This window comes from Cyanistes caeruleus, chromosome 2 (assembly GCF_971803275.1).
Source record: "Cyanistes caeruleus chromosome 2, bCyaCae1.hap1.1, whole genome shotgun sequence".
Classification (NCBI taxonomy): Eukaryota; Metazoa; Chordata; class Aves; order Passeriformes; family Paridae; genus Cyanistes; species Cyanistes caeruleus.
In genome coordinates, this window is record NC_141702.1 from 36149817 (window position 1) to 36173636 (window position 23820).

Below are 23820 nucleotides of genomic sequence, written 5' to 3' on the forward strand. Positions count from 1 at the left end.
AAGGAAAACACAGACAATGCTGCCAAGCTGCTTCTTCAGCAGACTAGTAAACTAAGAAGTCAAAGAGTATTTCATTCTCACAAAAGCACAGGACATTAGCAATAAGAAAAGTAGCATATAATTGAATTTAACTCTAGGACATACTGAATAAAAGCAATATTGGAGAAGAGTGGCTCTTTGTTATTAGACATTTCCCATAATTTCAAAAAATGTTGCTAATATACAATTCATTTATCCCAGATATATCCAAAATCTTGAAGTGATAAAATTCTTTGCTTTTAGCAAATAAGTAGGAGGGTAACGTAGGCTGCAATAAATAATTCAGAGACCTTGACAAAACCAGGAAGATTATTTAGTGTATAAAGCACACATTTAAAAGTTGTCAAAAACCAAGACATTGATGCATGTATAATCTGAACTCAGGCATTAAGTAATAGCATGTTTTTAGGTAATACAGTTATTTTATTAACTTAAGCATTCAGATAATTAAGATCGTATTCCAACATGTAGGTTTTTACTTGTCTGAGAAGGATGAGGGCCACTACCACTTGACAGCATAGTTACTGAAGTACGTTAGATGATAATTCCTGTTCTAAACATTTTTAATGTAAATACACCTAAAATAAGCGTATTAGCAAAGGGTAAAACAAAATTAACAAGTAGCATGTATCTCCTACCTATGCTAGAAAGTTACACTTCCCTCTCACTGTAAATAAAATGTATCCTAAAGCAAAATAACATTTAGACAAGCCTTAAGAGAAGAGTCATCTGTTGAATCAACACCTCTTCCTTGAGCAGCTCAGTTTTCTTCACCTGTTGAAACTCTGTGCATTGCCCACAGCATGGAGTGGGCTTGCAAAATATGGTTTTGATGTTAAAACATCCTCCACATAACTTCAAAACTTAAGATGAAATTTCCTACTGAACTTTGAAACCCACCCAGGACTCAAAATTTCTAAATTTAAACTTAGGTTACTTCAAATTAACTTCTCCACAGACATCATACATAACAAGTCATGTAAGAATCACAAAAATAAATGGGTTTAAAAACACTGGGTTTGCAGCTCATTTAATATCCATTGTCTTGAGGATATGGGGGAAGCCAATTTATTTGCTGAATGGAGATTAGAAGAAAAACAAAGGAAAAAAGTAAGAAAGTAAAAAAATGCTACCACCAAAAAAACCCCACCCACCCAACAAAACCAGTCCCTCTAACACAGTTCCAAATGGGTGCAAGAAGACAGAGGATCTACCATCACCCTTCACATTTAAGTTTTCCTTCTCCTGTGCATCTAAGGTTACCTCATGGCCACAGCTCAGCGAATTCCACAAGCCTTACATGGAAATTTCTTTACCTAGATGGACACAGTGAACACACCATGCTATACAGGCGCTAAATTCCATAAAAGTACTTCATCTTTGATTTTGGTATTTACGTATTTTTTTCTGCAATGCAGCTACAGTAAAAAGAAAAATAATGCCTGGGCCTCTGGACACAGCTGATAACCACCCTGGTCCAGGATAAACTGAGAATATTTATTATTTTCCTCCATATGATATGGCTGAAGTTACCCACCAGCAAAGCATGCTCCATTTGCTTCTCCAGAGCAGTACCTGAGATGTGAACAATTCAGCACACACACAAAACACACAGATACACCTTCTATGTATGTCTTCACTTACTGAGCCAGAGCAAAACATATGTCACAACTGTCTTAGCTCTAATGATTTTGAGAGAAGAATAAAGAATGAGCTCAGCCTGATATTCTACCCTGTGTTTAATGTTATTATTGACAATTCAAGGCACCCACAGCTGACATCTGCCTTCCCAATGAAAGCCTGTTATTAGTTCTCCCAACTTTTGGAGACCACTTCTGAAGTCTAATATTTTGCATTTTATATTAATGATCTGGTACATATTTCTTCTGACCATGGTTTTATAGATGCTGCATTTTTTGTACACAGCTTTATATAAAGGTGCTGTTTGAGTTTCCAAATAAGATTATTATTACATTCAATACCTAAAAAGCTTCTTTAGTTTCCTATGAAATTTTCTTTTTCAAGCAGGATTAAAAGTAAAGTATTACAGAAATGAAAAATTTTATAGAATTGTGACCCTTAGGATTTTTATTTCAAAAAGACAAAAGGCATGGCAATCAATAGAATCTAAAAATTAATTTTAAAATTTTGGCCGTTATTTAACTTTACAGTTTTGGGAGTTTTCACTCAAATATTCAAAACATGTATGACAAGGGCAAGGAATTCATCAGTTTCAAAATGTTTCTAAAGTTTATCTTACCACCAATAAGGTACAGTGTGTGAAATACTGTTTCAATTGCAACAATACAACCAGTGTGCTGCAGGAACATGATTACAATTTATATGTTGTTGTTTTGTACAATGAAATATCACACTGATTTATCACAGAACAAAAATGGTTTGAAGAATCAGACCTACTAAAAATATTGCTCGAAACATATATTAAATTACTGGTATTTCCTTAACAAATAATCACTGAAAATAAATTTTAAAATGTACAAAGGAAAGAAGTTAGTAGCCAATGGAAAACACCAAGGTCTAACAAACATACAAATATAGCTCCATGGTTTTTTTTAATTAGTAAACATAACTTGAACAAAACAGCAGGACTGTCAAAACTGTGACTGAACAAATATGACCAAAACAGAAAAAGTAGATTGTACTACAAATATTGCTCTCTCTCTTACTCTTCTCGGATTGCTCAAAATTGTAAACAGATAAACAATAAAAACCATAATACTCAGTAATTTCAACTGGATGATAAACTAGCACCACCAGGATAAAGGTAACATATACAAAGCAGAATATTTACAATCAGTTGAAGTGACTGAATTACGATTCTCATCACCAACACTGGGCAATAAACAGGTAGAATTATGGAAACAGGCATCTAGCAGAGATGAACACCTAAGCCCTCTCCTTTGAAAACAAAGCTCCAGTTAGGCACTGAAAGCTTAGTAGCTGCTATTTTCAGAGAACAGAAAACTCAGTCAAATTCACTGACTGCATGTATAGTGACTTCATTTAGAAATCCTTCTGAGCCCTCAAAGCCAGAACTCAATAAGGGGATTTTACTGGGATGTAAATGATTAAAACAAAAAGGAATCCTGTTCCGTCTAGACTGGTTGCCTCCCCTCAGGTAATCTGAATAGATGAACTTCCCATTTCAATTACAGAAGGGAAAGTCATAGTTCTAAAACACTCTAATTACGAAGCAGATGTGTCATTATCACCATGGGATATTTACACACAAAAAGATTGCATATGGGAATATAAGTTTTAATAATTTATTTTACACTGAATTTAGGCTACCTTCAAAGTCAAACACAGGATTTTACTGCTTCAGTTTTTTCTAATTATTTTTCCTAGTGCTTGTGTTGCACATAGCATGGAAGTATTCTTACCTAAACTGGACCACCTAGTATCTGTTGCTGTCAATATTTTCTCTTTCTACTCTCCTCACACTCTCTTCCTTTCTATCAGGCATTCACAAGGACTCTTCATAGGAATAGACATTGCTGGGTTTTCACACAGCTGTCTTTATGATAAAGAATTATCACTCCAGTGAATTAAAGAACCGTGGGAAAATTCCTTCATCTTCAAAACATTAGTCAAGCCATTTCATACTTGAAAAGATTGTGGCACTGGTGTTTTTAGAATATAAATCACTTCATGGTATTTAAAATAAGACTGTATAGTATAGTTAGTATGAAGTCTTGTAAAAACTAGAAAGGAAGAGAAAAAAAAGTAGTAACAATCAGCACTTATTCACAACAGCTTTCTTAGAAAAGGAACCACCTACGTTGGCTAAACCATGATAGAACTAAAAATTAAGTATCAGCTTGTAACACCTGAAGACTTGTAAATATCTATCATTTCAGTACACAATCTGTCTTTAGATATCTAGTTCATTGTGTACATGGTTAGCTTATGAGTAAGAAACACTGAAAATGTAATACTCATTTCAAGAGAAAGTGGTTTTCTTCTTCATATTTATTTAAATGAGAGAAATATTCTAAAAAGGATGAAAACACACCTTCACATTCTCTCCTACACCGTAACAGTCAGCCGGGCTATTCAAACATGTTAGAATCATAGAATGGTCTGGGTTTGAAGGGACCTTAGTGATCATCCAGTTCCAACACTCTGCCATGGGCAGGGACACTTTTCACTAGATCAGGTGGCTCAAAGCCCCATGCAACCTGGCCTTGAACACTTCTAGGGATGTGGCATCCCCAACTTCCCTGGGCAAGCTGCTCCAGTACCTCACAAAACTCACGGTGAAAAATTTTTTCCTACTGTCTCATCCCAACCTGCCCACTCTCAATTTAAAGCCATTCCCCACTGTTCTATCACTACTGGCCCTTGTGAAAAGTCCCTCTCCAGATCTCTTCCAGGCTCCCTTCAGGTACTGGAAGGCTGCAGTGTCTCCCTTAAACCTTCTCTTTTCCAGACTGAATAATCCCAATTAGGCATGGAAAAGAAAATACTAGTGAGGTCCTGCTTTCAATCTTCATAAAACCAATCCTCAAATATACAGTTATTATATTTACTACATCCTTCTGATTAACTTTTGCTATTTCTTTTCTGTAGTTCTCCCCAAGAAACAAGAAAAAGATGGCAAGAGACAGAGGGAAAGCTGAAAAAATGAAGTATTGTTGCTAGATAAATTGTAGGAAAGGAGTAATTAAAACTAATTTAGGGAAACAAGATATTATAACATTGGAACACTCTCACTGCTTCCATATGACATTTCCCCAATACTCTATTTTGCCTATAGATTTTTGTTTTGAAATATATCAGACAAGGAAAGCCTGTTTAAGACTTCAATGCCAGTACTTAGAAAACTGGACATTATAATGCAACTGGAAAACTCACCCCACTGTAAAGTTTTCCACACCTTTCACTTCAGCTGTGATTACTGACACATTTTTGAGAGATCTGAATATTTGCTTGAGACAGAAACTGGGTTTAAGTCCACTTGGCAGTTCCTATGGGAATGACTATCATAAGCTGTGAGCTGAAGGAAACAGCGTTTCTATTTAATCCTAAGTTTCAATAGCGTAAGATATGCAGATAAAAAGCAATGGTTTATAAAGGTTTGAATCATAAGAAGCCGAAAATTGTTTAACAAAGACACTGAGAAAAGCTCTTTAAGGAAAACTCCTAAGAATGAAGAAAATATTTTTTAACTTTATTGTATTTAAGGTTTAAAATATCTCAGTTATTTTCATTTACAACCCAGCTTAAACTTTCAAGTGTGACTTTATATTTTTTTATAGCAAGTTTCATGGTTTGCTGAAAAAGTATCACATCAGGGTAAGCAAGAATACAGACACAAACACCTGAAAAATATAAAGGATTTAGTATCACATTAACTTCTAAAGCTACTCTTGGATAACTACTTCTCCTGTATCCCTCTCTCAGGAGCAACACTTTGTGTCTCTTCCTCTGACAATTAGTGATAATCTGCCATTCAAAAAGTTTCTGGTGAGACATGCTTCATGTTGAGGTATAACAACACTTATATTTTGAGAATAAAACAAGACATGACAATTTAATTAACTCCCTTTTGCCTTTATATAATACTCTCTTAAGCCTTCTTTATTTTGGAAAACATGGAAAACAAACCGCCTTCACTGTGATCCTTAGTGCCCTCTGGGTTGGGAAAAGAAGGATCAAAGTAATAGGTGTAAGGGAAAGAAAGAAAGAAATCAATGGAGTTTTTTACGGACTCTAACCAGCAAGTAAAACAAGTCAAGCTTCAAGCTAATTACATCACTAGAGAATGCCCCCCAACAACAAGCAGCTTGTTAGGTAAAAAATATAAATGCATGAAAACAGCAAAGACATCCTGGTCAGCATGTACTAATTATCAGTCTTCAACAATAACTTACTTTTTGCATGCATCATAGTGAAGGAGATCTTTATTAAAAAGCGATGTAAAAATGAACAGAAATGCTACTTTTCAGTTGTAGTGCACTTTACTGAAACACAGGGAATAACTGAAGAAAGAACAAGGTAGCTGTCTGAAAGTTTGCCAAAGAATTAAGATTTTCAAATTCTGCTGTTCAGATGTATAAGTCAAGTTTTAAATGATGGATAAAGGAACATCAACAGGGAAGGGGAATAAGGCAAGAAAGACTTTAAAATGACAACTCACTATGATACGTGAACCCTACTTCACAGACCCAAAAGCTTCTGCAGGTTCACTCCCTTACTGTGTTGATTCTCCATCCTATAAGCCACTATTTGTTGCTCTTCCTATACTGTAATGCTGCCCCTTTGGAATTTGAGGATACTCAAATGCATTCCCTGGCCAAGCTGCCCTTGCTCTCAATAAACAGCACCATAAAAACCGGAGGAGGAAGAAAAAACAAACTTAATGCACCTCTCTCAGACTGACAGCAGAAAGCAAAGTGAGACACAACTGAGTGGATGGTCCATATTTCATTTACCTGACAGCCCTGAGCCTTGAAGGAATGAGGTGATGAATATATTGAGAGGCTGAGAACACAACATGCAGCAGGAGCACCAGTACAAGCATTTGGGTGTTTGTTAGGTAAGTCTTCAGAAGAAATAATCTAAAGGGTGCAAGAGCAAACATGCCCATAAGCATCCTTACTTTCCAGAGTACTATTAGTAACAAAAACATGTTAAATCTGTATTTTCAGGTACACCATTTGAAAAAGAATCTCAGATTTAAAATTAAGGGCAAAAGCGTGACTGGCAGCCAGGTGCGTTTGTAAACAGAAGAGATGCAATTAAAGACTAGCATCTCTGAATTGTGCCCTCAAAACTTTCACAGTACAACTTTGAGGTAAGGTTAATAGGCTAATAAGTGAGAGACTGCATAGACTGTGAGCCTTACATTGCTTTAAAATGTGGTTTGCAACAGAAAAGTCAGACATGGTAATATTTTACAGGGATTTAAAACAAATATTTTTCATGCATTAATTCAATGAGCACATTTGCTGTGGGCAGGATTTACGACCAGCATATCTGTTCACCATGACAAATTTTACCAATAGCAACAGCATTGCTACACATAATGACAACCAAAGAAATCTTTATCTTGACTTAATTCAATGCACAAAGTATTAGGAAATTTAATCAAAATTCTATCTCCTTTCTAAGCATTTAAATAATTATTCTTTTTCAAGCATTCATTCTATTCTTACCATTGCAATCTGGTCTCAGAAAAACTTGGCTAGAGTTTAAAAATTTAAAGGCCAGGGTTAGAAAGGGAAAGTTGTACTCATTTTCAGCATCTTTGCTAAGAATGCATTAATTAGATCCTACATCATGCCAGTGTTACTTTTTGTTACTTAACTAAGGAAAAAAATAGTTGCTTAAATTTAGTGTCCATATATTTACAAGTAGCTACTGAATATTATCTAAGAGAAAGCTTCTCAAAACAAGGTTTTCCAGGAAGAGCTGTCTCGAAGATGACTGAAGAATGAAGACACATTCTTTTGCAGACTGTTTCAGATAAAAAGGGATTTCGACTTGCCTGCATTTTGCTTCTGGGGCAATTAATTATTCTACCGTCAGCTTCCTCTGTTATATTAGAATTATCCACCAAATTTGAAATTGTAGCTATATACTTGCAGCTACTATAATGTTGAACTCAACTACATACAGACACAAATCAAGAAGCCAGAAAGCAACATGCACTGCAGGGATTTAGCTCTGTACTCATTAAGACTAAACACCATAAGGAATGTTGGGTCCTACTAGCCTTTTATGTTCAGAGGAATATGAAAAATCCAGATTTCTTGTGTGTGGAGCTCACAAAGGTCAAAAGGCATATTTATTTCACTAGGATACAGCTTTCTTCCTATGAATTTGATTTGAGCAGGTGAGATGAAAGCAGTGAGACAGCAACGCCATATTTTGAGTTGCTATGAATAACAATCAATGCCATGCTTCATACTGAAAAAAATTACAATAAAAACATTTTTAAATCTGAAGAATCATTTTTTCTTCTTGACACAAGCATCTCTTGCAAGAAAATGGGATGTGTTACAAGCTTTTAAAAACTAGATGTCACAGAAACAGTAACTAAAAGAAATAGTCAAAGGACTCCAACAACATCCTTGAAGACAAGATTTTTTGCAGCAGCTATACATGGTAAGTATCAGAATTCAATACAAAACTTTTCATGGAAAGAGACAAAACAACTGACATGTTTTGCTTAAGAACTCAAGTATAGTTTTCTCACAATCACTGAAATGCAATTTTTATGTTTCTTCTAAGACTTTCCTGTATAGACATCTAGAGCCAATACACACCATGTATGTCAGTCTATTCTCTTTGTTTCCTTTGTTTCTTTCTAGAATGCTGCTATAGTTTATTGCTGACACACTACAGTAAAATCAAAAAGTAAGTAACAATAAGCCTCACCAATAACAACATTGATGAAAATCTGTAACAGGTGGGTTCTTATCCACTCACTTTCTCTGCATTATGAATGCAATATTTCAGAAGGAATATTCTGACAAAGCCAGAAAACTCTGCAGTGCTTAGCTAGCAAAATAGGTCAAGCATTTCAGAAGAAGCTCAGCTAAAAATATCTTCTTTTACGAGACCTGACTAAAACATAAGGTTTGCCTGAGCAGAGGTGTTTATCAATGGGGTTTGAATGTGCATTTCCCCAGCTGCAAAGCTGCATCTCCAAGAGCAGAGTAAGCTGAGTCATGTGGAGGGTGAGACACAGGACATGCTGCAAATCTTGTAACTCATGATGGACAGAAAGTACAGTAACTCCATCACTCAACTTCAAAGCTCAACTACTTTACAGATCAACACAAACAATACCAAATTCCAGAGCAACCTCTGTTCTGGGGAATTTTTGAAGTGAGGGATTGTTTGGCAGGTGGGGAGGAATGTTCTGGTTTTGAACAGGACCAGTGTTTTGTGTAATTATTTATTTGAATATCTGCTAAAAAGTTAACAAAAACATAACTTACACACAAATAGGAACTTACTCTTTCTTGCCATTTACGAGTTATATTACATTTACCTCTCTTGGTGATAAAATTCTGTTGATCATTTCTTGCCAAACCAAACATCCTTGGGTGCCCATTTTTATAATTAAGCTTCTAAAATTAACCTAAAAACAGCTGTGCTTTTTAATCTTTATAGTAGGGTCACTGCTAATGACTTCTTGCAGCTAAAGCCCTGCTTGTACTCATACTGATAACATTATCTTAATTTGTCCTTGACTTTAAAAAAGTATGACATAGTAACTAGCTCCTCTCTCTCATTCCCACAGTACTTAAAAACCAAACAAAACCAAACACTGCTCAAAAGCAGATTTTTCCAAAACACTGACAATCCTCTGGAAACCTACTGATCATTTTTTCTGTTTGTCAAATGGGATTCATCATGTTAAGTCTGGACTTCACTACAAATGAGGGTTGTATCATTTGTACAATGATACAACTCCTCTTCCACCTCAAAACAAAATTTAAGCAAAATAATTATGAGTTTTGTAAAGTGTTATTCTGCTAATATATGCACATCCCCAAACTGAATAACTGTACACTCCTTACATGTTTACTTCAAAGGAAGTGTAACAGCAGTGAATGGCAGGTTAGACTCAAAAGGAGAGCAGAGACAAGGCAGGACATGAAGGTAAATAAACACAGAGCCACAGGTGGAGCAGCAGGAAAATGTAACGAAAAAATGAGAACCTATGAGTGGTTATAGAAGACCATATTTTTCAGAAGAGTACATGGAATTCTTGCTTAGGGAAAAGTCTTAATGGTAGGAGGGATCCAGGAAACTAACACCTACTTTTCAGAAAAGGCTAGAGAAAGGACATCCAGATACAGAATTAAAATGTGTTAACCAAAAGCTTCTAGTCCTAATCTAACACATCTTCCCCACAAACTACTCTTTTTAAAAGCAGCTGTCCCAAGTCACAGTATATGACTATGCTTCCAAGAATACCTAAGCAATTTGGTGACTGGTACCATGCCTACACTTGCAATTTCCACTTACACCGACTGAGTAGTACCTTACTTAAGACTGGAAGAGTCAACTGTAGTTTAGAAATGTCCTGTGGTTTACTAATATTGTTTTTGTCCTGTTAGGCGCGCTGAAACAATAATTTTGTTTTTTCAGAAGCATTAACAGATACTAGTGTTTTCTCCATGGGCTATTTTGACTAAATTTAACATATTGGTGTAGTTTAACTACAGTAGGTGCTAAACCTTCTGCAGCCACTCACTCCCCTGGAACAACACAGGGGGAGAAAATCAAAATGGTCTAAGTGAGGAAACTCAAGGTTTGAGATAAAGAGCATTTCAAAGCTATAACAAAAGCTGCACATGCAAAAAAAGCAAAGCAAGGAAGTCATTCACCACTTCCCACAGGCAGGCAGGTGTTCAGTCAGCCATCCCGAGGCAGCAGGGCTCCATCACAAATAATGGTGACTTGGGAAGACAAACGCCGCCGCTACAAACATCCTTCTTCCCCCAGCTCTATATGCAGAGTACAACATCACATGGCAAGGAATGTCCCCTTGGTCAGCTGGAGTCAACTGTCCCAGCTGTGTCCCCTTCCCTACTCCTTGTGTACCCCAAGTTTACTCACTGGTGCAGTAGGGTGAAACAGAAAAGGGCTTGAAGCGCTGCTCAGCAGTAACAGAGAACACCTCTATGTTATCAGCACTATTCCATGCTAATTTACAAATCCAAAACACAGTATCATACGAGCTACTATGAAGAAAACAACAACAAAAACAGTCTGTAAATGGCACCAGCAAGAGCCCCTTGATGATATTCAAACCTTTACTGTATTTGAAAGCTGGTTTTATGGAAAACAAATTTCCTATTTCCAGTACTGCTTAACAGCTCTTTCTTGTGATCACAAACACTTTATTCCTAGACTCTATGCTCCTCTTCAATAACTTCTGCAAGACATTTCCTTATTATACGTTTTCCCTACAGCCTGTGCCACCAGGGGACCCTGCTGCTGAGGGCTTAGCAGAGGACCAGCTGCCTGGTTTCAAACAGAAATTTGAGAAGGAGGTGACAGAGCAGCCTAACAAGCATTGTGAAGCTCTGGTAACAAATACACCAGGCTAACTCCTCCATACCCTTCAATGCCTAAATAGTTTAAACATGCTCTAGAAATGGGAAATTTTCCAACAGTGTCTAGCAGACTGTTTCAAATGGCCATTTTTTCTTGAGCAAGTGAAAATAAGTCAACATGTATTGTAAGGCTGCTGTCAATATAAATTCTGATGCATTGCTTGTTATCAAGACGCAAAATACTCAAATGCTTTTGGTGTTTATATTTACTTTGAAGCCCTTATTTATATAAATAAGATTAAAACTGAAGTAAGAATTAATAACAAATAATAAGCAATAAAACTGAAAGTACTTACATTAAACTTAATAATGTCATATATCAAGTACCGAGGGACAACCTGTCCATTAACCTTGTCGATGATCATCTCCTTAAAAGAAAAGAAGAGGCATTGGCATTTTTTTTCACAAATATAAAAGAAGAATGTTGACACATTTATACTTAGTGCATATACGTGCAACCATGATGCAATCAAACACTGGCCACATCTTTATTACAAAAAATATTTTATAACTGGTCAAGATTATAAAAATATTATTTTTAAACAATGGTGGTCTTGAAAGTCTCTCAAGAAGCTTTCAGCAAAACACCAGGAAGCTGTGCTAGGGCTTCCTATTCTGATTGGCAACATTTATACATTAGTTTCCCCACAGCTTTCAAAATCCTGAGTGAATAATGAGTTTTTAAAAACCTCAGTAAGAACTGTGATCCTAACCCAACCAAACACTACTGGAAATCTTGCTCACAATCAGAAGTAAAACAGCAAGGATGTAAAGAACATTCACATTTATTTCCTATGCTCAGGTTGGATCTTTTAATTTTAAAAGCATCCTAGGCAGCAGTGAGAGCTGCAATTTGCTTGAACATTGCACTGTGACTAAACAGGATGGCTCCTTCAGACAGAAATATCACAGACTCTCTCTGCATCACTTGACGTCCGTTAACATTCAGTATGTACCGGTAAATCAGATTGAATACATGTCAGGTAGGGAAAGAATATTAATGATCAACATCCAAACACAAAAATGTTTCCTGAACTTAATGGTACATACAAAAATACATACACCTTACATGGCGGTGCTTACATCTGTAACTCGGGCTTCCTATGACAGGAATTAGACATAGAGTTTGATGAACCAATATGAAGACTAAAAATGGTAACAACCATTGTCTGACAGATCTTTTCCAGAGGCAACTCTGAAATAACCACTTCTCTAAATGCAATCCATCTTCTCCCTCCCTCCCCTACCTGATTCTTGGCTAATGTGTTGTATCAGTTACAGATTTTTTTATTCTTTTAATTTAAAAAAAAAACCCTAAAAGTTGAAATTCCAAATTCACATGAACAAGACAAAACAATTGAAAACAGTGCACTATGACATGATGAAAGCAAAATCAGGAGCTCAAGAATTATTTCAAAAAAGAACATTACATCAACTCTAATTTTGCTTAGTCAATATCTTGCTCTTTTTATGTCTTACAACCTTTTAATTTTTCTCAGAATCCATAGATTCTACAAAATAAAACCAAAAAAGTCTGATTGACTCATGTAGGATTAATTTTCAGTCTGTACAACAATAACAAGATTCTTTAATTGTACCTAGCATCTAACCACAATTTGCTTTGAAAAATAAAAAAGCAGTTCAGCTGTTAAAACAAAGATTTGTTTTAAGGAAAATTTAAAGTTTGAAGCATTTAAAACTAAACTAGAAGACAAGAACATGTTGTTCTCAAAAACCACTAGGAAATCTAAGTTGCCTACTTAATATTTTGGAAACTCATCTTCTGTAAACACAACACTGAGAGAGAGACTGGGATTTCAAAGCCATGTGCAGCATTCACAGGTGCTGTGAATCAATACCTGAGTTGACCTTATACATCATTATGCATAATTTTTAAAAAAAATTAAAAATAGCATTAATCCAACAAGTGAAAGCTATTTCTTTGTAGTATTACAGTATCTTACCTCTAAAAATTTAGTCACAGGCACTGTCAACATGTGCAAAAAAGGTCTACACAGAAGTGATGTAACAAAATGCCATTCTGCTAGTGCCCACGATTTAGGTAGGACACTGGTGAGTTCTTTGAGGAACAACAGACACAATGCTGCAATGCCTTCTTTGACAATAAATTTTATAACTAACTAGAAGAACAGATGGGTAGGACTCAAGAGACAGAAGGCATAATATGCAAACTTGGAAGAGGGTGTAAAGATATAATGCAAGGGGAAAAAAAACCCAGGATAAAAAACCCACCTGAAATTCCAGATAGCAATCAGGTGAAAGAAATAACATAGTAACAGTGAAACAAAAGAATTTTGCTTTTTCATTAACTCTCAGCTGAACTGGCAGGTGAAACAACTGTTTGGAAACACATTTAATTGAGCACATATTTAGGGTTTAAGGACTCACTTTCTCAGTATGCATATTCAGAACCTCAGCTTTGATGCAAAGCTAGCATTTGTATGCAAAACCCTGAAAACATTTCAATGCCTGGTATTACAAGATTTTATGCCTAATTTTAAAAACCTGAATCTCTGCATATTCAGTTTAAGAAGGATTATAAAATACAACAAAGAGGACCAAGAACTGTTTTTAAACATCCTTTGAAGTGTTTATTTTTAATTTTTTCTCTGCTTCAGACATGTAAACATTTTTATTCTATTACTTATCAAACAAGTCTTTTTCCTCATCTCCTCCCTTCTTTTCCCCCCTCCCCTGCCTCCTGTTCTCTTTGACATCCTGACTGAAATCCCAGCTACTAGAGCAAAAAACAGTAGCACAATATTCCTCAGAAGATGAGATGACAAATTCCTGCACTGCACATCTCCATCATGACAACAACATTCCCTGCTCCATTAGTTACGCCAATACAACTGTCATAAGGCAAAAGCTGTAAAGTGAGCACAAGAATGGCTCAGATTAGAAATGCTCTAACACATCATTATTTTACAGTCAGATTTCAGAATCTTCCTTGATTATCAGGATTGAAAAATACACCAGGGAATAGACTCCAGAGACAACTTCAGAGAAGATGGGAAAATGCAGTATTTGAGAAATGACCACAATTAAAATTACTCGTTCGGACCTGAGTAATAACCTGAAACTATAAGACTATATTTAAGCCAATTTTTAGATAACTAAAAATTTAAACCCAAATCCACTCACAAGACATGTTGACACAACATAGAAGTATCCATAAGGCACACCAGCATCCATGCAGTTCTCTCTATAGACTCCATGCAGATTTACAGCCAGTATTGTGTGCTTTAAAACTACCTCTGCTATTAGCACTTGTCCATTAGCTGCTGGTTTAGGTATCCCCTTAACCCATGGGCCTGAAGAACAAAGGTCCAGTGATCAATTAATTCAATGTAATCTGGCAATACTGTGCTGGTGTTACTCTCCTCGATCCTGTGGTGTTGCAAAGCACAATTGTACGGTATATTAGACCTGCAACAGTGTGAAGAGCTTTTTGCTGGACAAATACCAGAAGAACGGTGCTGGACTGAGAGCTCATGGACTTTTTTCCTTGAATCACATCTCTAGAGAGTAACTCAGATGAAAATAATCCAAAATTCAATCAAAGCAAAGGATCCAATTTTACCAGCCGCTTGCAGAATGTATTTTTTGTTGACACAGAGTATGGAATCAGATCTAATAATGCATCTGTTTGTTGTTCCTTTTCCTCCTGTGCCTTTTCTTAATCCTTTATCCATTTATCTTTAACACAATTCTAGTCACTGCTGTGTTTCAGGAATGAAAACAGGGTTTGTTTCTTGCCTTTTTTCTTAAATCCATTTTGCATAAATCTATTTTGCACCAGCTTTTGCAAACTCAAGTTTTAAGTTCTGCAATTTCTGAGACAGCTGACAAATAGGTAAGGTTTCTACTGATACAAAAACATAAATGAATTTTTATCTTGCTCTCCATTTATGGAGTTCCTGGCCCTCTAGGTCTTCAAGTGTGAACAGCATTTTTATATTTAAAAAAAAAAAAGATTAAAAAATTGTATTAAAATTGTAAAAGTTATTTCAAGCCTCAGGATGCCTCTGCCTTTTCCACTCAACTGTTCAAAAGCTAAGCAGAATGCCAAGAAAGCTCCTGAAAATAGCTATTTAGGTTTTTCTCCATGACAGCCAAAACATTTGAACAAAACTCTATGCATTCCCTCAGATAGCACTATGGGTGCAGAACACTTGGCTTCTAAAGGAATAAGTCATACTAGTCACCTGTAGGTGAAATTTAAATTAGCTTTAATGAGCTTTGCAGAAAACTTTCTTCCATGACAGGAGAACAACTGCAACTGAAAAGCTGGAGATGAGCACAGAGCATTGCAGATCTGTCATCACCCGAGATGTAACTGATCATAAGAACTGTTTGCAAGTCATTTCAGCCTGAAGTGAACCACAAATGCATCTGAAATTCTCAAAGACAACCACATGAAAGGCTTACACCAGAGGCCTTAAAGCAAGTTAATAGATCCCTGAATGCATGGAAATTGCCTTTATGAAAGTTTCATGTACACTGTCATTCTAAATAATGTTAGGGGGACATTAATCTTTTGTATTCTTAAACCCAGTAGTTGTTTGCTGCATGGCACTGATATTTCTGTTTTCTCTTTCCTTTTTTTCCTCATATTTTTAAGAATACTGTAAAGCAATATTGATTGGACCACCTCATTCTATACTTCCATTCCCTGAAAGAGAGAAAGCTACTTCAAGGACAGTAAGTATGAACTACTTCAGCCTGTAATTAAAGAATTAACGTCAACAGCCCTTCAAGCACTAATTAGCAAAATATGTTAAAAGAGAAAAAGCCAACTTCTTCCCATGGATTTAAAAAATAAAATAAAATCAATCATGCATATATCTAGAGTAAAGGATCATTCATGGAAATTTTAATTTGGCATCAACATTAAACAAATATTCAATTACAAAGTTAAGCTCTTCTGATAATAGGCAAGTCTTATCCTTAAACATGTTAAAGAAATTTCAACTGAAAAAAAATATTCCAGCAACAGCTTTTTATTTAACTGACCACACCAAAGCAAATTTAGAAATCTCTACTATTGAAAGTATTTATCCATTGAAAGGTTTTAGTTTTATCTCATGGTATTTCATTCAGTCAGAACATTTTCATTTCATGTCATTTTGCTTTTCACTTCCTTTTAAGAAAAAAAAAAAGTGTGGGTGGAAAAAAAGAAGTCACACTAAGACTGATTTTATGCCAATAAAGTGAAACACCAAAACGCACTATTAAAAGTCAAACTTTTACAGAACAACAAATTACACAAAGTTATAGTTCATACTCTGGGAACCTGAGAGTACTTCAGTTATTGTTAAGAGACTTAACCTATAAATCTGGGGAACACAACACACCAGATCAGAGACCTTCTTCCATGCCCAACTGCTACTCAATATCCCCGTCTTCTACCATGTATGTATCAGCCAACTTCACTAAAACATCTGTTTTGAAATACAGAGAATAATTAAATAAATAAATGTAAGAGCAGCTATTTCCCTCAAGAACTAGGAGTGCACTGTATGGACACTAGTAAGTCATTACTTTCTCAAGAGCCTTAGAAGTAGCAAGGGAAAAATCAGCAATACCAGACTTTTTATCTCAAAAGTATGGAACTTTGACTAACTTATGTCATTACGAATAATATTATGTATATCATTAGGAAGCTGCCTGGCTGAAGAGGCTCCTACCAGACACGACAGCTTGTGCAACCACTTCTGAGCTGACAGCATGGCATTTCTTGCACTATGCTCTCAATTTTTCAGTGAAGCAGAGCTGGTAGAAAATATTCCATTATCTGCTTCTCTGTCCCTGAGACAGTACATTGTTCCTTGCAGTAATTATCCTCGCAGATTCAATTTATACACGCTTCACATGTAAATGTGTGTTCAGTAAGACACATCATTCACAGAAGTGACATTTCAAGTAGAATGCTGACAACAAGGGCCTAAGAAAGGAAAGAGAGTAAATACAGACAATATGGCTGAAAAGTGCATTAGGCTTCAGAGGATCAATATGGAAGATATCCCAGGTACGAAAATACTTCATCAAGCTGGAGTTACAGAAATGTAGAGTCTCCAATACTACTGAAATAAAATAGGAAACTGCATTGATCTATTAGCAAAAGAGCTAGTGAAATTCTCTTGGTCATGTGAAATAGGACAGTCAAGAAAGAAGTAATTTCTTCTTGTGGCTGGGGCTCTGAAAAGCTTGCCACCAAACTTAGTCCAGCCCAGCCTCCAAAAGACAAATCCGTATGTTTTACAGCTTGTTTAACAACTGGCTCAAAAAGTTCATTAGCAAGTTTACGTAATTTAAATTAGCATAGCAACTTATAAATGTCTTAGCCTTAAAGAAGTATAACTAAGGCATTTCTAAATCATTCAAAAATTCAGATCCTGAAAATAAAGGTGACAGAAACAAAGATATCTATTCACAGAAGTGTATCAAAACATGATGAAAATTTTATCAAATTTTAGAAGTATATTCCATGAGCTGTATAAAATTGACCATGTTTACTATTTTAAAATATAAAGCTGTAGCAAGAGATGAAGTTCTGCAATAAATTTTTTTAGCTTCTCTTCAAGCCTTTTCTCATATTCAGAGAATGTGATCTCAATACCTTGATTTATTTCAAAGACAAACAGCTCCCCCCAGAGCAGTCACCAGTACTATTCTGTAGGTAAGTCGTTTCTGACAAAATGCAACTCCCACATTCAGCCAGTGACTGAATTTATATTTCTCCTGAAATTCTATGATTCACCGATCCAGGTCTAAAAATTTGTTTATTAGTTAAAAATGCTGTTTATGAACAGAAGCAAACAGCACTGAAATTGTTACAATAATTACACAATATGCTCCTTACCCCATCTAGAAGAGTGTTTGTTAGATGTGTGCGAAGATCTTTACGAAACGGAAACTCCAGGTTGGATACATGAAAAATGGAATTGTCTCTATCAATCATATAAACTTCATTCTTGCCATCAATCAGCATCATGTACCTGGAAAGGCAGTGTTAAGATATTATAATTACAGGTATATCCTCAAAATCTCTATTACTTTGTTTTATATTAAGTGTTAAAAACAAGTAATCATGACAGATATTATAAAAAAACATATTTTAAAAGGATTTTTTTACATTTAAAAGTTTAAATCTGTAAACTAACCAAAGGGATATGCCAGACCATATGATGTAGTTCTCAGCAATAAAAAATGGGAGAAGGAGGAGGAAGGAGGGGACATTTGGAGTTACGGTGTTTTTCTTCCCAAGTCACTGTTGAACATCATGAAGCCCAGCTTTCCTAGAAATGGCAAAATACCTGCCTGCCAATGGAAAGTAGTAAAAATTCCTTACTTTTCCTTATATTTTCTCAACCCTTGATCTTTCACACTTTCAGTCTTCTGATTTTCTCACCCATCCTGTTACAGACAGGAGAGAATAGTGGCTATGAGTGCTTAGTTGCTACAGCATTTTAACCAGGCCACACCCTAGATATTCCTTTCTCATGGACAAACACTTCAGGGCTACAATTCTACAACTGTAACAGACCTTTTAAAGCCCACGGAGAATTTTCACAGGTATTCTGTATGCAAACAAGGGTTTTGTTAAGTATACCTCTCTGCATGCCATCTTCCTTCATAACTAGATGATCTGGATGGTCCCTTCCAATCCAAATCATTCTATGATCCTATGATTTCTATGATTCTGTATCTTACTTCAGAGAGATGCTGAGAAACAGCATGTGCTGACTTTGAAGACAGAAAAAAATCTTGTCTCAGGACAGTGAATTACTTTTATGTAGACCTATCTGTCTGGGTCTCATGGTAATATACGTGTCTAACTTAGAATCTGAACAAGTTCTCTGCTTCAGACATTAACCTGATCCAGATATGTCTCATTTTGGAAGTAGTTTTTTTGACGCTTTTTTAGCTGAATGGCTGAAAACTCCTCTAATCTCCCAATTTAATAAACTACTGAAATAAAACTCTGAATGTGGTCCAAACAACAGAATTTATCGAAGTTCTAATTACTACCAACATAAGACAGAAAAAAATTTGGTCAAGGATGGATTGACAAACAGAAGTGTTCTATGAGCAGCTAATAATTGAAAATGTGCAAGAAGCAAGAGATAGGTAAGGTTTTGGTGAAACTGAATTTATCAATTAATGAGGGATTTGAGCTGGGTGGTTGTTTGAGGTTTTTTGCTTGCTTGTTTCACTCAAAAAGCTTAAGTTCTTGTGCTTAATATCAGGTTTAAAGTTTTCTCCAGATGACACTACAAGCATTCATGGAGAAATCTTGCAGACTGCTGAACAGTATATTTCTGAATATTATTTCGATGTACCAAGGCCATTTACATTTTAAGAAGTTAATTAAGGTATTAGCAGATAAGCACTTACACCAGAATAGAGAACACGCCTCTGGGCAACACCACAAAGGCAAAGAAAGAAGAGAGATGATTTCTCAAACGCATTCACTAGAGACAGAACACAGGAACTTAACTGTCATGCACTGCACTGCCCACTGTCAACACTACTTGCTATTACAGCTGTACATTTATTACTAATTACCTCTATTGTGTGAGCACCCAAAAGCTCCAATTAGTAACCAGGCCCCATTGTTTTAGACCCTGGGCAAGTACACAAGATGACATGGTCCTACATCAGATGGCTCAATCCGAATGTAAAACCAGACAAGTAAATAAAATAACAAAGGCAGAGCAGCAATAAGAGCAATAACAGAATTACTCATTCACCTCTGAAAACTATACAAGGAAGTAGAGAAACATGTTTGAGCTACAAACATCATCTCACAAAACTGTCAGTGCAACCACTACAAACCAAGAAATTCTGACAAATAGAGGGTCACGGCATCCATGCAGATTAATCTCACAAACAGATAAAATATCTAGTCATAGAAATGATAAAATCTAGTTACATTAGAAGCTACTTTTCATTCACTTCTGATCCTGAGGCAAGGCCTGTTATTAATTCTATATTAATATTATTATAGACATTATTATTAACACAATAATTCAGGAAATAGGATGAAAATTTCATTAACAGAGTGACAGTTCTTGGTATTAGACAAACAGATCTCCAAATCACTTACCAGAGTATTAATAACTTTAATTTTTAAACTTTAAAAAATGTCAACCATCAAATAAAGTTTTCTCTTCAGAAATCAATTATTTTTAGCATACCCAAATAAAGGCAACTCTATCAAAAGCTCATTTGCCTCCACAGAGATCCTGTATCGTGCAATCCACATCAGTTGGGCCCCAAAGACAAGCTAAAAGAATTTTTTTATTAGACTTCCATTTTCAGTTGAGCATGTTTCGGTGGTGGTGGTTAAATTTTTGGTTTTTACACAATTTTGAAGCTGACATGAGCTACACTGAAAATCCAAAGTTAAAAATGGAGGTTTCTCCTTTATGTGGAGGTTTAGCATTTTTCATCATTAAATTTGAAAGTACATTTCAGGAAGATATTACTTAATGCCTTAAATAAGGTAAATTACTTGGTGTCAGTCAATCTATGGTCATTGAGATTAAGGGACAAGAACAGAACTGCATTTCCTAATCTCCAAATCTGACACTGTACCCACTGTACCCATGTGGCCTCTGCACTCTTTTCCAAATTATTAGGATTCACAAAACTGGATTTGAAATGCTCCCCCAACACAGTGCCTCACTACACAGGGTGTAGTGCTTACCAAAACACATTTACCACAAAATTGATTGCCTATGTATTCACAGAAGTTTTGCCTCCAACTTTGATTTTGTCATGCACTTTATCTATGTTTAACTTCTTTCTCTCAGCCAAAATGACAGCAACCATCTCAGCAGTAAGCTTACATATGTTAATTTTGTGCTTTTAAAACCTTGAGTATAATATAAAAATATAACACAGCTTCCTCAAACTTTAAGATCCTATCTTCTGAGCTTGAGTTCAGCACACAAGTGATTTTCTGAAAAAAAACCTACAAGTAGCAAATGGATTAGAAATATTGTTTCAAAGGAAGCTTAAAAATTCAGCTCCTCTAGGAGCTTTCTTCGCCCTGCAGTATTTCTTTAGACAGGCTATATCAAAGAAGATTATTTATTTCGACACAGCGCTGCCGTCGCTGCTTTTTTTCATTTTCCTTTCTAAATATGCCTGTGTCTGTATTATCACATTAAAGAATGCAAAATATAAGAAATTCCATCAACTCTAAGCGCAAAATACATAGCAGCTCTCCATTCCGAAGGGAGTTCATTACACAACCTGGAATTCAGTCTTGTGAAAGTGCTGCCCTCCCACACAAATAAGCATTACCCAAATCCGAACAGCAATTAGCATCTCTAATATGCTCACCGACACAGAGGCAACTACAAATCCTGCTGCAGATATGATTTTCAGATTCTTAATTTCCTTTTATCATTGGCAACATTTCAAAAAACACGAGTGCATCACCACTCCGTACATGGATCATCCAAGATGAGGCCAAGTCACATAAGTGTTTTACTTTGGACCCTGCCACTCCCTCCTGGCAAGAAAGCATCAACTGCTAGCCAAATGCATCAAACACTGAGGAAAAGGCCAGGAGAATGAAAATTAATGACTGCCCTTTATCCACTGACAGTAGGAGATCATCTATCTGTGTCACTAAGCTGCTGCAGTTCCATGTCCTGAACCAAATCCAGACTGTGCTGGATTTAGAGTAAGTTAAATTAGAAAAGTTCGAAGCTGGCCTGTAGCACATGGAGCAAAAGACCCTAAATCCTGATAAATGGGGATGGCTCAGCTTGCTTTCTTCTATTAATTGCTGCTGGCAGTGGTTGCTGCTTCAAAGGATGTCTCCTCAAGGATGATAAAGCCTGGATACAGGGACTCTAACACAGGAACTTACAAGAAGACTTATAATATTATTTTCAATATGTAAACAAAAGGAAACAGTGTCTTTTTAACCAGCACACTGACAGTTCTGTCACAAATCACCTTCTCCAAAGTTGCACACACGTTGTCATTTGCATGAGTACACAGCACTGCAGCCAGCAAGAAACACTGCTTGCTACATGCAGAAGCTGCTGTGGAACTATGTATTCAACAGCCCAAATTCCAAATAATTTCTTAAAAAACACACACATAGACCTTTGGAAGGTAGTCTGCTGTGAGTATACCAACATTTTGTACTTCTCTCACTTATTTATAGGTTAAAGAATGCCATCAGTGGTCTCCACAGCATTTTAAACAAAAAAAAAATCCCTTAGATTGTGAGTGACAGTCATTTCCAATTAGCAGCCTCCAGCTCCAATATTTCTCTGTCATGACCTTGCATTTTCTACTACTAAATATTCTTCCAGTTTTATTATTCTGCTCCTCAGTGAATTCAGTGGCTGATGTCCCTCATTTGTTTATCAGAACATATTTGGATTCTGTTTAAAAACACTTAATGATAAAACAAAATTAATATTCAGGATCGCTACTTGTGTATGCATTTGCTTTCAAAACCATCCACTGCCATTTTCTTTCAGTCTGTTCTTTACCTATCCTAGAATTCTAGCAATTTTCTTACCCTCACTCTCCCTCTCATAAATAGAAATTTTGTCAAAGTCCAGAAGCATGAGATGTACCAGTCTTTCTAGGCCAAAACCACAATTTTTCCCTTATACCAACTCCTATCAAAATGGCTGAACTCAGAGGAAATCCCATTCCTCATCTATACTGCAGACTGTGTTCCTCAACCACAGTAATTCTGAGTAATTCTATTAGCTACAGCTCATAGAGGCAACTAAATCTGTCATTTAATAAAGAGAAAACCTGCATTTTTGATCTATTTTTACCTCTCATTATAATCATAATTCAAATTTAAACCAAAGCTTTAGCATGATTGATCCAAACTTGGCTTCTAAAATCAAGACATTTTTTTCCCCTCAGTACTAAAATACTGCTACTAAGCTCTTGTTTAGTACATAAATGTGTCTTGGATATCTCTTAGTACACTCAGAAGCCCTTGGGTTTGTCACCTGTTAAAATGCTCCACCAATTCTCCACCCTCGTAAGACAGCAGAATTCAACTTCTGGTTAACTTCTACAATTGTAAGGTGTCTCCGTGATGTGAAGTGACCAGTTCCATCTGCTTCAAAACTGTCTTGGTTAAACTCTTATTATGGAGGTCAAGACACTCAGTTTGCATTAGATGTTAAAGTGTGCTCATCATGACAACTCTAATCACGCATCTACAGAAGATTCAGCAGTAATACAGAAATTTTCTTTAAGAATCCTGTAGTGATTTTCTTAAAAATATGAACCCTGTAACAATTTTCTATCTTTCATTTATTAGGAAAATAAAATGTTATTCCTCATATTTTATCTTGCATCTTTCCTAAACAAACCTAAACAAAATGAATGCTTTCCAATATTTATGTTACAGTCAAGAAAGTTATCCTGGTTTATCTGCTACACCAACATCTGATTTTGTGAGAAATCAGAAGGTTTCCAATATCCACCTTCATGTTCTGGATCATTAGTCCAAGCTACCACTGCCCTGACTCAGTGCTAGTACAGAAAAAAAAAAAAAAAATCTTGTCTTATTGATCACCTCATATAGCAAAGTGGAAGAGCTGTGCTTGATTTTGATATTCATAGCATCATTTCAGGCGGAAAGAACCTTTAG

General features: G+C 36.0%; 1 protein-coding gene across 7 annotated transcripts in view; it reads right to left on the minus strand.

Annotated features, from left to right (window-relative positions):
- The window catches only part of RNGTT (RNA guanylyltransferase and 5'-phosphatase), a 213106-nt gene that overhangs the window by 109451 nt on the left and 79835 nt on the right, over positions 1–23820 (minus strand). For all 7 annotated transcript variants that reach the window (XM_086876510.1, XM_086876509.1, XM_086876511.1 and 4 more), the window contains 2 exons: positions 18028–18163; positions 11438–11509 (listed from right to left, as the gene is read on the minus strand). In XM_086876510.1, the coding sequence (XP_086732636.1) occupies positions 11438–11509; positions 18028–18163 (208 nt within the window). The remainder of the gene's footprint in view (positions 1–11437; positions 11510–18027; positions 18164–23820) is intronic.